Raw genomic sequence first — 14,957 nt, forward strand, 5'->3', positions numbered from 1 at the left:
CCTTATTCCCTACCAGTTGCAATCACTAGCAACTCATGCATACCACAAACTTCACCCAAAATTCTATGGCCCCTTCGAAGTATTAGAGAAAGTTGGCAGTGTGGCCTACAAGCTAAAGCTTCCTGAGACCTCTAAGATACATCTTGTCTTCCATGTCAGTTGCTTAAAGAAACATGTGGGTCCTGATGTTAATCTTGTGCCACTGTTACCACTAGTGACTGATGATGGACTACAAGCTCAAGAACCCGCAGCAGTGCTGCAAAGAAGAGTCTACAAGAAGAACAATGCAGCTGGGGTTCAACTGCTCATTCAATGGAAGGACAAGAACGCTGAAGAATGTACTTGGGAAGATTATGATGAGTTCACTGCAAAATTTCCAGGATTCAAGTTTTAACAGCAACCTGGAGGACAAGGTTTAACGGAAGGGCAAGGCAATGTTATATTTGTGATTATCTTAATCATAGTTTAGCAATTAAATAAGAATTTTGATTAAGTTGTTTTGTAATTAGTTATGCCAGCTGGCTTTGAGAGTTTTGGGGAACCATATATGTAGCCACTTGTGAAAGGGAAGAAACAACGAATATTCAAAAAGAAATATATTTAAAAAAAAAAAAAATACTCTTCTCTCTTTCTAGCTCTTCTCTGTATTCCTCCATCCACCATTGTCACATACTTGCAGGTCTGAGTTAAGGTTCTGAGTTTGGATCATAACAAGATTACCCACATTTTCTTTAAATTGATCTTACGGTAGGAGGAATTTCTCAACTTGTTCCAGCATCGCTTTGATGGCACCACAAATTTCAGCAATTATGCCATGAATTTCAGCAAGTACTGCAGCCTGCTTGCCTTCGATCGTCATTTTTGCTTTCGCAAGCTCTTGAAATTCTCTCTCCTTGCTATAACAAAACTGAACCTTGGGTTGAAGAAGCTGTTTCGTAGCTTCGACTTGGTCAGTCAAATTTTTGCCCCTATCATACTCGGAATAGGCTTTGGAGTAGGCTGGAACATATTGTTCTAGCTGCTTCAAAAAACCCATAAACATTGTTCTGGTGCCAGTACAGCTGACACATACAATTGATAGGACCGTCATGAAGTATGAAATGGCTGTAGAATTTGCTAAAACAAATTGACGACGCAGACAACAAGAAAACTGTGATTCATTTTATGCATTGTCACAAACACTCGAAATTAGATATATGTATTTAATATTGCCAACTAATTTGAATTCTCTCTTTATTCACTTAAGACTTATGTGAAATTATTAATTAGTCTATGGAGTAGATTATTTGCAATTGCTTTAAAGGATGCACCATATTTCTAATAATTGATTGACAAGGTTGATTTTAATTTTCCTAACCTTTCCCAATTCTAGTTCCCCTTCTTTCTCTCTTATTTCTTATACAGTTCTACCGTCGCTCTTTTTCCTACATCACCAATTTGTCATGCTCTACAGTAGCTTTGGAATCGCCAGAAACAGTTGTATATCACTGCAAAAACCAGTTAAGTGATTTCATAGTTTGCAAACAACGCATGTAAGATGATTTGTGTACTCGGATAGCAGCAACTAAAATTTGAAAACTTACACTCTAGCGAATTATTTAGGTTATAGTGCAGATAATTTGATTATAACCATCTCCCTGAAATAATACAAAAATAACATAAAAGAAAAGTTCATGTCCCAGTAGCTTTCAAGCAAATTAGGAAAAGATGTAAAATTCAACATTCTAGTGGGAGTTCTTTGAATGACGTATTATAATTTCTTTATCTTGCCAATTCAACATGTGAGACAATGGACAGTTTTTACCTGTCATCAGTGGAGATCACAATTCCTCTGAGAAACAACCCACATGGTAAGCCCCGGAAACATTCAAATTTGATGACGCATTCGATGTGGTGAACTGCCAATAAGGACGACAAACTGGAGGTAACAGTAGAGCTGATTTCCGGTCCATTGTTAGCAGCCGTCCACACTTGCTGCATAAAAAATGTAACATCAATAACTTCAAAGCCAGTAAAAGGTTTCAGAGGTAAAAAATGTAATTTGATCAAATGAAACATAATAAGCTTTATTTTTTATTTTTTTATAAATATACGAAGTTCAGCTGGAGAAAAGAAAGCCACTGCATCTGGGTCAATAGAACCAGCAGTATGCAATGAAAGTACAGCTCTGACGGTAGAAGGAAAACAGCGACTCAATGACAGCAACCTTATCTGGTGCAACATCAAGCGGACCTGATCGTAACTCACTTGAACTGTGATAACTATGATCCCTTAATGTTTCACTGGAACTCTCATTTTCTGGCAGTGAAGATGCTCGTTTCAACCAATCCAATCGTTCATATGTGGAAACTTTCAAATTAGGAACCTTTTCGAAAAGCGCTAAAACCTCTGACAGTGTTTTGAAATCTAGAACCTCTTCTTGATTATGTGCTACCGGTGCTTGGGAAAAGCGATGCTTCTTCGAAGCTGACTCATTACATTGACCATTTGACGCCTCATCAAGGTGAGTAAAAAAAATGCCTTTTCTGATCAGTGAAGGCCTTGAGAGCTAACCTAAAACATGGAATGACAAAATTCAAGAAATGGCTTCATAGGTCAAAATATGAAACTTGTATTTGCTCTCCATATCCTCTTTAGTGGAAAACTATTCAAAATCTATAATTTTTTGGAACACAAGTTTATGTATGCTTTGGAAATTTTGAAGTAAAAAAAAGCTTTCCTTTAATCATAATTTTTTAAGTAAAGGATATAGACCAATCTGGTCCGGTCAACCGCAGACACGCCAGCTTGGCCGGCGAGCTGTCGCTTCCAAGTATACGCAACAACGGCGCCGTCGGGACAAACCAACGGCATATGTAATCCCAAGAATTGCTCCGTGATAGCAGCGACTCGTTCAGAAGTCCAGATTCTTCCAGCCGCCTTCCTAACAAAAATAAGCACAGAACCCCTAAAAATGTGTGGATCTTTCAATGCGAGATAGGTTATTGCGAATCGAATCCTAGAGAGAGAGAGAGAGAGGAGGTACCGACGGAGCGGAGGTCGAGGAGGTGTTGGCACATGGAGGCGTCCTTGTTGAGGAACAAATGGAGAGGCTTGGAGCTCTGGTGAGGCTGAGCGACGGAAATAACATGAGTTACCCACAACACCTCTGTCCTCTTCCGGTAGATCACCGCAGGCGATGGAATCCGACAAATTTCCGGCGTCAAATGAATTCGTCGGTGCGGTCTGGGTTTCGGAGACATCAGCGGGTCGATTAGTGTGTGCGGCGTCCAGTCAATCTAATTGAATAGCTGCGACGAAATGGAGAGGCAGAGAGAGAGAGCGGGTAAAAACATAAACATAAAAAAAATTAAGAAATGTACAGTTTTGAAAAACTTGGCCTAATTATATTTTGCACCCTCCAGGGTGATTTTCAAATTGGGCGTGAAATTGAATTTATTTGCAGTGTCCTAAGATTCTTAAATTGGATAAAAAAAAAAAACAGTGGTCCTAACGTTAGGCTTTCTTTCTTTCCTTGTGAGAGACTTTCTCTCTGCTTGAGAGACCTTTCTCACCACCGCTTGTGTGAGGGTTCCACTTTTGATCAACTCCGATGCCGCCAACCCTAGCTGTTGCTGGGGTCGGTGGTTGTGCTTTCTTTGTTCTGTTGTCTTCCTTTTTGCTGTTTTTCCCCCTGCTCTTCTTTCGGATCTACCCATTTCTTCATACCCCCATCGGCGTTACTCCTTGCTCATCTCTACTCCGATCTACAACCGCTTCATAATTGCGGCTTGTTGCGGTATTTCGAGATGGTGTGTAGAGTTCCGGTGTTCCCATCGGCTCGGGTATTCAACACCACCACCTTCTCACTGTCTGCCTTTGTTGGCAGTGTTGCTCGTGGAATCCCACGGGCTTCCTATACATGGTTCTTGGTTCTCGTCTGTGTGGCTGTGTTCGAACAGGTGCTTGTGGTTGGATGTTGCAACGGCGCGACGTCGATTGGTTGGTGGCGAGGGTTTGTGCTGGTAGGGATGCTCGGCGGCGGGTGCAGCAAGGGAAGCCTTGGGTTTCTGTTGTTGTATTTTAGGGTTTGGGCCTTTTTGTTTGTTGGGTCATTTGGGCTAATTTGGATCTTTCCTGTTTTGTTTGTTTATGCTTTTGTATCTTTGGACCTTGTACTGTTACTTCGTGTTTGGTAATGATATTAACCCACTTCCGAAAAAAAAATATTCTTAAATTGTATTAAATTACACATTTTATCTAATAAATTATTTAAATTTTCACTAAATTGATGACATGATGAGCGTAAAATCTATAATTGAGTTGATATGCAAGGCACAATTAAAATATAATAGACGTTAAAATATACAAAAAGTGTAAACTGATAAATTTTCAAAATTTTAAGGAGATTTAACAAATGGCCTAATTTGAAACTTAGCTTAAATCTTATAGGTATAATGATGAAGTGTCGATTTAGTTCCTAAACTATCAACTCAGTAAAAATTAGGTCCCTTAATTCATTAAAAATTGCTAATTTCATCTCTACTATTATATTCAAAACTATTTTATCTAATTTTTTGTCAACTTAAGTCATTTGACACACTTTAGAGTATAATACCATCATTTTCTCGCCTATAGGCCCTTAACGTTTAATATACGTTGCGAATCAAACGTCTAATTTACCCTTCAAATTTAATTTCATACGCTATTTCTTTATGAAAAATTGCCAATCTACCCTCCAATGTGTATCACATGCACATAACGTGACTTAAGTTGATGAAAAACTGAATATAGTAGTTTTGAATCTAATATTAGAGATGTAATCAACAGATTTTTTTCTAAAAAAAAATAAAAAATAGTTTAAGACCCTAATTTTCACTCAGGTGATAATTGAAATACTAAATTAACAGTTCACCTCATAACTAATAATAAATATAGCTAGTCCGAAAAACCTCAACAAAGAATCTCGCATGGTCGAACCTACAGTTATATCCAACTTTCCTAAATATTAACCATGATTGAAAAAAAAAAAAAAAAAATGACTTGACCAAATCTTAAATAAATTTTTATAAAGAAAATTGGGTTATTGTTGATTTGGTACATCCATGAAAACCAATTGGGTGTTAGTGTTTGTGATTGGTGATATGTGTTTCAATGGAGGTTCTGTGCAAAGAAAGACAGACAATGCTCAAGAGGAAGATGAAAGGAAATTATGCTTCTCACATTTCACACACTGAACACGCATACATTTTGTTACCATTGCATATGGAAGGAAGGGAGATCCTTCACCCTCCAACACACAATATAATCTCAACCATTCATTGGTATCATCCTATGAGATAATGCCACATGTCTAATTCTATTACTTAAAACTAGATACAACATTGAGTAACCATGTGGACTATGATCCAATGACTGACATTCAAACTGAAATGGAAAACATTTGTGAGATGATCTTAGCCGTCAATCTTCAGCTGAAGGGTTACATTCCAACATTGGGTGTTTATCACAAACGTCTCTGCAATTAACATGCCCAATCAAGGTGGTCGCTGAAATTACGTTCTTCGTGATTGTCCAGATGCCATCTCCAATATCCAAGTTGGGTTTTAGATTACCCTCATTTTCTTTAAATTGATCTTGCTGTAGGAGCAATTTCTCAAGCTGTGCCTGGATCTTGAGATTACGCTCAGTCTCTTTGACGGCGCCATGAATTTCAGCAAGTATTGCAGCCTACCTGACTTCAATACTCATTTTCCATTTGGCAAGCTCTTGAAATTCTCTCCTTGCTATTACAAAACTGAACCTTATCATACTCGGAATAAGGTGGTCCCTGAAATTACGTTCTTCGTGATTGTCCAGATGCCCTCTCCAATATCCAAGCTGGCCTTGAGATAATCCTCATTTTCTTTAAATTGATCTCGCTGTCGGAGCAATTCCTTGAGTTTTGCCTGGATCGGTTCAGTTTCTTTCATGCTGCCATCAATTTCAGCACGTATTGCAGCCAGGTCGGCTTCAATCTGCATTTTCAATTTCTCAAGTTCCTGAAGTTCTCTCTTCTTGCTATCCCAAAACTGAACCTTAGGTTCAAGACGCTTTATCGTAGCTTCGACTTGGTCATTCAAGTTTTTGCCCTTATCGTGCTCGGAATAGGCTCGAAGAGGTTGCTCAAGCAGATTCAATATTGACAAAATCATTGTTCTGATGCCGATGTTAGAGCATTCAGAATCTACGAAGCTCCTGATGAGTGAGATCTTCTCAGTTCGTTGAACATCGCCAGCCATAATAGTAAAGTCCATTTCTAGAATAGTTCTGATTGTCGCTATGTCTTGCGAGTCTCTGGTAGGAGTAGAAATGGAGGAGCTGGCCAGTGTATTGGTTGCAGACGCTCGGTCGTAAAGAGCATGGAGGCTTTTACAGGAGTCCATCACCGCAACTTCTGAAAACTCATGACTCTACAATAGAAAGACGTTGGAGAAAACTATTAAGGCCTCGTTAAGCTAGTGTCAAGTGCTGGAATGGAATAGATATATACGATGTATGTCAAACAAAGACATGGATGCCAACTTCCAAATTATGTCCAAGTTGAAGCTAGAAGATAGTTTAGTTTTAAAGGAAACTTATCCATCCAAATTCTACTATTTTCTAATCCATGTTTTACCTTCAAACTTGACAAGACCTAAGGGATGTTGAATTAAAGAAAGTTGTGTACGTACCTTTCCCGTCCCAAAATAATTTTGAACGACAGCCTTGCTTTTGCCATTTTCTAGCTCAGTGGAGGTAGGCTCGAGTTCCTTCTCTTGATTCTATGTTCAAACAGATTTGTTAACGAAAAGTTTCAAATAAAGAAGGATCAAAAGATTAAAAAATAAATAAAAAATACGCACACACACATACACACGTACAAATCAAAGATGAAATGGTGTTTACCTCAACGTCTTGGACAAAATCTTGGTTGGCATCTGAGGTTGGTCTTGATTGCAGCATGGCTGGATTGCTAGACTCAAGAGCAGCAGTCATGTTGGTTGCGGCAGAAGTAGCAATCCCAATGGTTGCGGTTGGTTGTGGAACTGGTGGCTGTAATTTTTGAGCCACCACAACAAAAAATTGTCAGAAGTTTAGAAACGAAGGAAGACCGTAGTAAAAGAAGGAATCTAAGTCGCATTCTGTAATGAGAAACAAGGAATGTTAGTTTTGGAACATGAAATAATTGGGGGTTTCATCCACTAGTTACTTTGGGTGGCTGAGTCTACCTTCTGGCCACATGTGACTTTGAGTCGCTTCCAGGCTTGGTTTGTATCGTTTCCCTCTTCGTCTTCATCTACTCCTTCAATGGTTGCAAAGGGTGTGGCCTTGGACTTAGTGGAGTCTAGAAATAAGTCATCACCCTCAGCTAAGAAACTATCTAGAGACTGCCTCTAGGAATTAAGTGTATGAATGAGAAAAAATCAACGCAGTTTTTGTAATGATGCAACTTGAGAATTTACCGCATTGCCTTTTTCCAAGAGATGAATGACTTGGCTCCACCGCAGCACTTGAGCTGACTCTCGAGTTGGTGCAGGCTGCATCTGAACAATAATGGTTTAAACTTTGTAAGCATAGGGAAAAAAAAGTGCAAAACAAAAGAAAAAAATTATCGTGCCATTGTCCACCATCTTAACCCAGATTTCAGTGTCCTCATCTTCGTGCAAATATGAAACAGATTCTTCAGGTTTTTTTTTGTTGACCAATTCAACAAATAGCAGCTATTTAATGAACTCATGTATTGACAAAGACGATATAGAGTTAAAAGATACATTGGAACAAGTTGCTTGAATAAGACAAAAGGATCACATTGCACGTACTAGGTAACCCAGTACATGAATTCTCGGGGATTCCCCGATCACTAGAGTCTGCACATTATAGAATGTCAAGTTAAATAATGAACAACTCCAGAGAAATATGGAAGGCAAAGCTGGCAAAGGAATAACAAAGGGAAACAACCAACAAGTTTTGTTAAACAAATCACCAAAATCTTGAAATTTTTTGGAAAAACACAGACAATGTACAACAAAAATGTGAAGAAACAGCTTCCTCAACCTCTCTTTCTTTGCAATCTGATTCAACAAACAGTAACTATTTGAACGAATTCAGGTGTTGACAAAGACGATATGGATTTTTAAAAGGTAACAAGTTTTACTTAAAAGTATCAAGGAAAACTCAAGAGGCGATCTGATGGTGGCTAGGTGAATCCGTAATTCATGGAAGCAAAAGATATGTGTACACGAGTTGTAGTAAACATAATTCTTATCTCAAGTCATCTAGGGGTCATGGAGTGGTGAAAAACCCTTAAAACAAAGCCCAAATGTGCTCCACATGATGTGCTTTGACTGGGTTTTTTACAAAACTAACAGAGGTAGTACATTCACACTAAAGGAACAAACAAGTTTAGTTTACCAAATCACCAAAATGATTATAAAAGAAAAGTAGTACTTGATGAAACAGGTACTTGTCAAGTGCCTGTTCATCGTCTCCAAAGTTTGATGAATTTGGGCTATACAAACTATGGAAAGAGGTTTCAATGTCTTCCTCTTCGTGCAAATATGAAACAGCTTTTCAGTCTTTTTTTTATTGACCAATTGAACAAATAGTAGCTATTTAATGAACTCATGTATTGACAAAGACAATATAGATTCAAAAGATACACCGGAACAAGTTACATGAATAAAACAAAGGATCACATTCCACATACCATTAAGTAAATTCTCGAGCCAATTATCTGCACATTATAGAATGTCAAGTTAAATAATGAAAAACTCCGGAGAAATATGGAAGGCGAAGCTGCCAAATGAATAACAAAGGGAAACAACCAACAAGTTTTGTTTAACAAATCACCATAATCTTGAAAGTTTATCGCATCTGTAGCTTGTGAATGCTGGAAATTACTTTGATTGGAAATAGAAGAAGCAATCTCATATCCAGGAACATAGAGTACCCCAAGACTTGCTTGGTGATTAGATGCTGTAACATTTATTGTATTAAGCGAAGACGACAACAATAAAAGAAATACATAGAAGATAAACACGGAGAACAAATAATACAAAAAAAAAAATCAACCTCTCTTTCTTTGCAATCTGTTTCAACAAATAGTAACTATTTAAACGAATTCATTCATGTGTTGACAAAGACGATATGGGTTTTTAAAAGGTAACAAGTTTTACTTGTAAGTATCAAGGAAAACTCAAGAGGCGATCTGATGGTGGCTGGGTGAATCCGTAATTCATGGAAGCAAAAGATATGTGTACACGAGTTGTAGTAAACATAATTCTTACCTAAAATCATCTAGGGGTCATGGAGTGGTGAAAAACCCTTAAAACAAAGCCCACATGTGCTCCACATGATGTGCTTTGATTGAGTTTTTTACAAAACTAACAAAGGTAGTACATTCACACTAAAGGAACAAACAAAGTTTAGTTTACCAAATCACCAAAATGATTATAAAAGAAAAGGTAGCCACGACAAATTATGGAAAAAGATTTGCCAATGTACAACAAGTAGTACTTGTTGTACATTGTCAAATCACCAAAATGATTATAAAAGAGAAGTAGTACTTGATGAAACAGGTACTTGTCAAGTACCTGTTCATCGTCTCCAAAGTTTGATGAATTTGGGCTACACAAACTATGGAAAGAGGTTTCAGTGTCTTCCTCTTCGTGCGACTATGAAACAGCTTTTCAGTCTTTTTTTTGTTGACCAACTCGACAAATAGTAGCTATATAATGAACTCATGTATCGACAAAGACAATATAGATTCAAAAGATACACTGGAACAAGTTACTTTAATAAGACAGGATCACATTCCACGTACCAGGTAACCCAGTGAATAAATTCTCGAAGCCTCCACAATTACTAGGGTCTGCACATTATAGAATGTCAAGTTAAATAACGAACATCTCCAGAGAAATATGGAAAGCAAAGCTGGCAAAGGAATAACAAAGGTAAACAACCAACAAGTTTTGTTCAACAAATCACCAAAATCTTGAAAGTTTATCGCATCTGTAGCTTGTGAATGCTGGAAATTACTTGGTCGCAATCCAAGAATAGGGGGTAATCCAGAACTTGCTTGGTGATTATATGCCGCAACATTTACTGTGTTAAGCGAAGACGACAACAGTAGAAGAAATATATAGAAGCTAAATACGGATAACAAATAATATAAATAAAAAAATATCACCGAAATATTTGTAGAAGAAAAGGAACTCGTGACAAATATCGAAGAAAGATTTTGACAACGTAAAACAAACACCTGATACAGTGGTTTCGGGCTCTAATGTCTGAGCACTATTCAAGTTTGTCGCATCTGTAGCTTGTGAATGCTGGAAATTACTTGGATTGGGAATAGAAGAAGCAATCTCATGTTGCGATCCAAGAATAGGGGGTAACTCGTAACTTGCTCGGTGATTATATGCTGCAACATTTATTGTGTTAAGCAAAGATGACAACAATATAAGAAATATATAGAAGATAAACACGGAGAACAAATAATACAAAAAAAAAAAAAAAATCACCAAAATATTTGTAAAAGAAAAGGAACTCGTGACAAATATCGGGGAAAGATTTTGACAATGCAAAACAAGCACCTGAAACAGTGTTTTCGGGCTCTAATATCTGAGCACTATTCAAGTTTGTCACATCTGTTGCTTGTGAATGCTGGAAATTACTTGGATTGGAACTAGAGCAAGCAAAATCATGTTGCAATCCAGAAACAGGGGGTAACCCAGAACTTGCTTGGTGATCATATGCTGCAACATTTATCGTGTTAAGCGAAGACAACAACAATAGAAGAAATACATAGAAGATAAACACAGAGAACAAATAATACAAAAAAAAGAAAACCAAAATATTTGTAAAAGAAAAGGAACTCGTGTCAAATATCGGAGAAAGATTTTGACAATGTAAAACAAGCACCTGATGCATCAATTTTGCTGGAAGGCAGAACACCTTTCCCAATCCTTATTTGGTCTTCCTGATCTTATTATATATCAAAATAAATGTTAAATGTAGAACATGGATATGACGGACAAAATGAACATTACTGAAAGAAAGGGTGTGTAAGAATCTCAAGCACTAACTTGACAGATGAATGAAATGCTACTGAAAATATAAATGACAGTGTAAGGCATAACCTTTACATCCCGATAGTGGACAAGAACTCTATGTGAGAAATTCCTGCAGCAGTGAAATATTAGAGTTTAGAGGAGAGATTACTGCATTAAGGCCGAAAAAGAGACTAAGTTCTTTTAGAAACTTACTGATCAATCATCCAAAAACTGCGTCGGTGAAAATTTCCATCTTCTCTATGAGCATAGTAGCAGTGCAATGCATCAACACCTTCAACCTGACAGAGATGTACAACAATAGTTCAATAAGTTTAATTAGGAAAATAAGGAATCTTCAACCTAACAGAGATGTACACATCGAAATTGTACCATGCCATTGCTCCATATCAATTTTGTACCAAAATTCTTCCAACTATACTACATCAAATTATAAATGGCGATATCCAACATGCCAATTTGTTCCATAAAATAAATCAACATCTACAAGATTAACTGATTACGTTACATAAATATAGTTGTATGGTTAAGTGTCATGCTTAATACATCATATTTCTTATAACATCAACCTTGGCGTATGCTTACCTTGAGCTTCTCATGGCCTTCCTTAGTCCTTCCATCTTTTGCCGTCTTCCATTTATAGCCATCCTTTCTAAAATGCTTCACCAAGTTCCTATCATAAAGAACAATGGATCCACCTAAAACAAATCATGTGTGTCAAGCAAATAAAGGTTTCATATGTTTCCAAATAAAGCAATGCAATGTTCACAGGCATCCCAAAATAATTAATAAAAACAAACATGTCGTAACATCCAATGCAAATGTCGATTCTTATATTCTTGAAAGCCAATGACACTATATCCCAATTAATTTCTTATAAATAAAAAAGGGTATTGTTATTGACACTCCAAAAATCTTATTATGCACTCCTCACAAATGAGAATTTTGGAGCGCCAATATCAATTCGCATAAAAAATAGCTTGATTAATTTTATAAAGAGAAGAAAAACCCACAAATCTCATGTGAGAGGGCAATCTAAAAGAAAATGATCGACCAACTCGACCAATACTTTACATAAACACCGGTTGACATAAACTTTCCTCTTATACAAATGACCAACAGTTCAAAACTTATCAAGGGAATTTTCAATACACATCCAAATTAATCTTCGAAGAATGATGCAAAAAGAAAAATAAAATTCTTAAAATGCTAAAGAAAATTCGAGTTAAATAAGCCAATACAATATTTCTTAACAAATGCAATGCAGCAGAAAGTCATACTTGGTGGTGTAGTTGCAGGCTTCTCAGAAATTGTGTAGTTAGGATTTCGAAGAACATTACATATTTGCTGCGCACTTAGCCATCGATGATATTTCTGGTCGAGTCTTACTTCCATTTCACTTGCTGCATTCAATCATATCATAATCAACACATAATAAAATATCTATGTTGAAAATTTTGATATATTTCATGTCTATATATATATATATATTGACAACTTTCAAGAAAACATAAGAACCACAGATGAACTTGGGTTGGATCAACATACTCATATTGCAATGAATTGCAAAAAGTCAAAACATTTTTATCGAACATATCAAACTTACAATGGTCGCGATCGCTCTCCGCCATGAAGTCAGCAGTGGGTTTCGATTAAATTCACTGTGATTGCAATTTGCACAAGCAGCTACAGCTCTACAATTCACTCGTGGCCTGCATTATATAATGCAGTGCTTTGATCTGAAGGTTTGGTGATACAAAGAAACCGTGTTCAGAGTAAAAGGCAGAGTTTGAAACTTGCAATTGATCAGGAAGATCGCAATTGCTCTCCGCCATGAACTTGGCAGTGGGTTGCGATTAAATTCACTGTGACTAGAATTTGCACAAGCAGCTGCAGCTCTACAATTCACTGTGATTGCAATTGCTCTCCGCCATGAACTCGGCAGTGTGTTTCGATTAAATTCACTCGGCAGTGGTGTTGTAAAACAAAGAAACCGAGTGCCGAGTAAAAGGCAGAACGCGTTTAAAAGTGAAAATGCCGAGTAGTCGACTCTGACTTTTCTGTTCCGACCTCTCGTACTACATAACTTTCCCAAATTGTCTTTTTATTTGTTTTAGTCTTCAATATTCAGAATTTGCCCTTGTTTCTGAAAAAAGAAAAAGAAAAACTTTTCCCACCACGAAAACCGTCCTGCCATCTCCGCATCTCTCTCTCTCTTCGAATCTTCATGGTGGTGGACCGGTAAGATCAGTGCAGGAAGACCCTGCGGAAAGGAGAAATTTTTTCAGAAGCCGGGTACACATGATACCTGGTGTTCCCAACCTATTAGCATTTGACACCTTAGTTGTCATCTTTTTAAATGACTCAATCTTTAAATTTTATTTTTCAGAAGCCGGGTACACATGATACCCAATGCCCCATTTGAATGAAACTTTCAGTATGCCCGTACTACCTGTCGAAGTAAAAAAATACACGTGCAAAAATGAAATTACAGATAAAAATAAATGAATGAAAAAGAAGCCGCTCCTGCATTCAAGAAAAGTGGAGTTGAAGTTGGTGTTGGATGTAGCCTTTTTTTCTTCCTCTTCCCACGTTGCCTTCCAAAAGGCATCTGATGGTGGATATTACACTATATATTTTAATATTAGAGTTCGGCACGCCCAACACACAACTGAAAGACATAGTTAGCTTATTAATTACTCAACATGCGCGCCACGTAGGCTAGGTAGTTTTTAGGATCAACATTTTGGCACGCCAGGTGGGACCCAGTGCAAAATCTACAAAGTTCATGACCATTGAAACACAGTCAGTCAAAAAGTAAACAGTCATGGGTAAGTCCACAACTAATTTACCACCTACAGTCCAAAGCCCAGGATAAGATGGCACGTTACAGGCACAAAATCATCCTGTTGCCGTGACACATGAAGTCATAAATACAACGCGCCGAGAAAAGGAAATTAATCTCGGCAGTCAGACTCATGATGCAAAAATCCCCATCAAAATGGCAAAATGCGTCTTTGTCGAATGACTAGTGGAAGATTGTGACGATGACGATGATGAGGCCTTTGGTCCACCATATAGATATTTTCTCAGGCGACAATTAGAAGAACAATCTCAGAAATTTGAGCAAATGTTCAGCCAAGAGGTAAAAAGCATACTTAAAGAGATGCATGATAACAGCGCTGTGAATAATAGATTCCTCGAAGTTTTGGTTAATAAAGCCCACGAAGGTGGACACGTCGATTGACCTAGGCAACCTCATCTCCTAAAGAATATTCCATTGCCACCGATACAGGCCGAGATAGGATTTGCTCGGCCTAAAATGATTAACTTTAGAAAAAGTGGTGAACCTAGCAGCAGCTTGGTCAAAATCGACCAATGAGTAGAGACGGCGCCTGTTGACATGATCAAAGTCCAGAGAATGATTGATTCGACCTTAAAAAAGGGGTTGAAGTTCCCAAAATTCATTCACCCATATCCAACCTTTGTAGAAAGGTTCGAATATCTTAAGGGATTCAAAATTCCAAACTTTAGCCTTTTCGCTGGAGAATCATCCTTGTCCTTGTTAGAACATATGGCTCGATTCATTGCTCATTGTGGAGATGTTAACAATGATTTTCATAAACTATGACTATTCAATTTCTCGATAACAGGCACAGCATTCGCATAGTACATCAACCTCCCACCCAACTCCATCCAAAGCTAGGAGGAATTAGTCAAGAAATTTCATGAGCAATTCTATCAGCCAGGGATCGAAATGTCAGTTTCTTCTTTGGCTAGGATGGCTCAAGCATCCAATGAATCACCGATGTAGTATCTTACGAGGTTTAAATCGGCCAGAAACTGGTGTCGAGTACCCCTTTCTAAGGTCGAGTTTGTTAGGCT

The 14,957-nt window shown here is 37.7% G+C and overlaps 1 protein-coding gene and 1 pseudogene across 3 annotated transcripts; both read right to left on the minus strand.

The window, feature by feature from the left end:
* Positions 1–581: 581 nt before the first annotated feature.
* On the minus strand, positions 582–3,698 carry LOC125475139 (annotated as a pseudogene).
* Positions 3,699–5,179: 1,481 nt separating this feature from the next.
* LOC125475134 lies at positions 5,180–13,364 on the minus strand. Of its 3 annotated transcripts, none has more exons than XM_048579499.1 (18): positions 12,679–13,364; positions 12,353–12,475; positions 11,658–11,770; positions 11,268–11,353; positions 11,142–11,184; positions 10,924–10,981; positions 10,596–10,757; positions 10,262–10,423; positions 9,967–10,104; positions 9,824–9,871; positions 8,851–8,976; positions 8,708–8,734; positions 7,821–7,868; positions 7,464–7,544; positions 7,230–7,345; positions 6,907–7,053; positions 6,693–6,782; positions 5,180–6,431 (listed from the first exon to the last, which is right to left on the minus strand). In XM_048579499.1, the coding sequence occupies exons 1-18, from the start codon at positions 12,701–12,703 to the stop codon at positions 5,787–5,789; spliced, it is 2,238 nt and encodes a 745-aa protein (XP_048435456.1). In that variant the 5' UTR covers positions 12,704–13,364; the 3' UTR covers positions 5,180–5,786. The 3 variants fall into 3 exon arrangements, with proteins under 3 accessions (XP_048435456.1, XP_048435457.1, XP_048435458.1); XM_048579500.1 differs by having other exon boundaries at positions 9,988–10,104; positions 12,679–13,361; XM_048579501.1 differs by lacking the exon at positions 7,821–7,868 and having other exon boundaries at positions 12,679–13,363.
* Between the last annotated feature and the right edge of the window lie 1,593 nt (positions 13,365–14,957).

Source organism: the organism of the source record quoted next, unplaced genomic scaffold (assembly GCF_019419815.1).
Source record: "Pyrus x bretschneideri cultivar Hongxiangsu unplaced genomic scaffold, Pyrus_bretschneideri_v1 Contig138, whole genome shotgun sequence".
Lineage (NCBI taxonomy): Eukaryota > Viridiplantae > Streptophyta > Magnoliopsida > Rosales > Rosaceae > Pyrus > Pyrus x bretschneideri.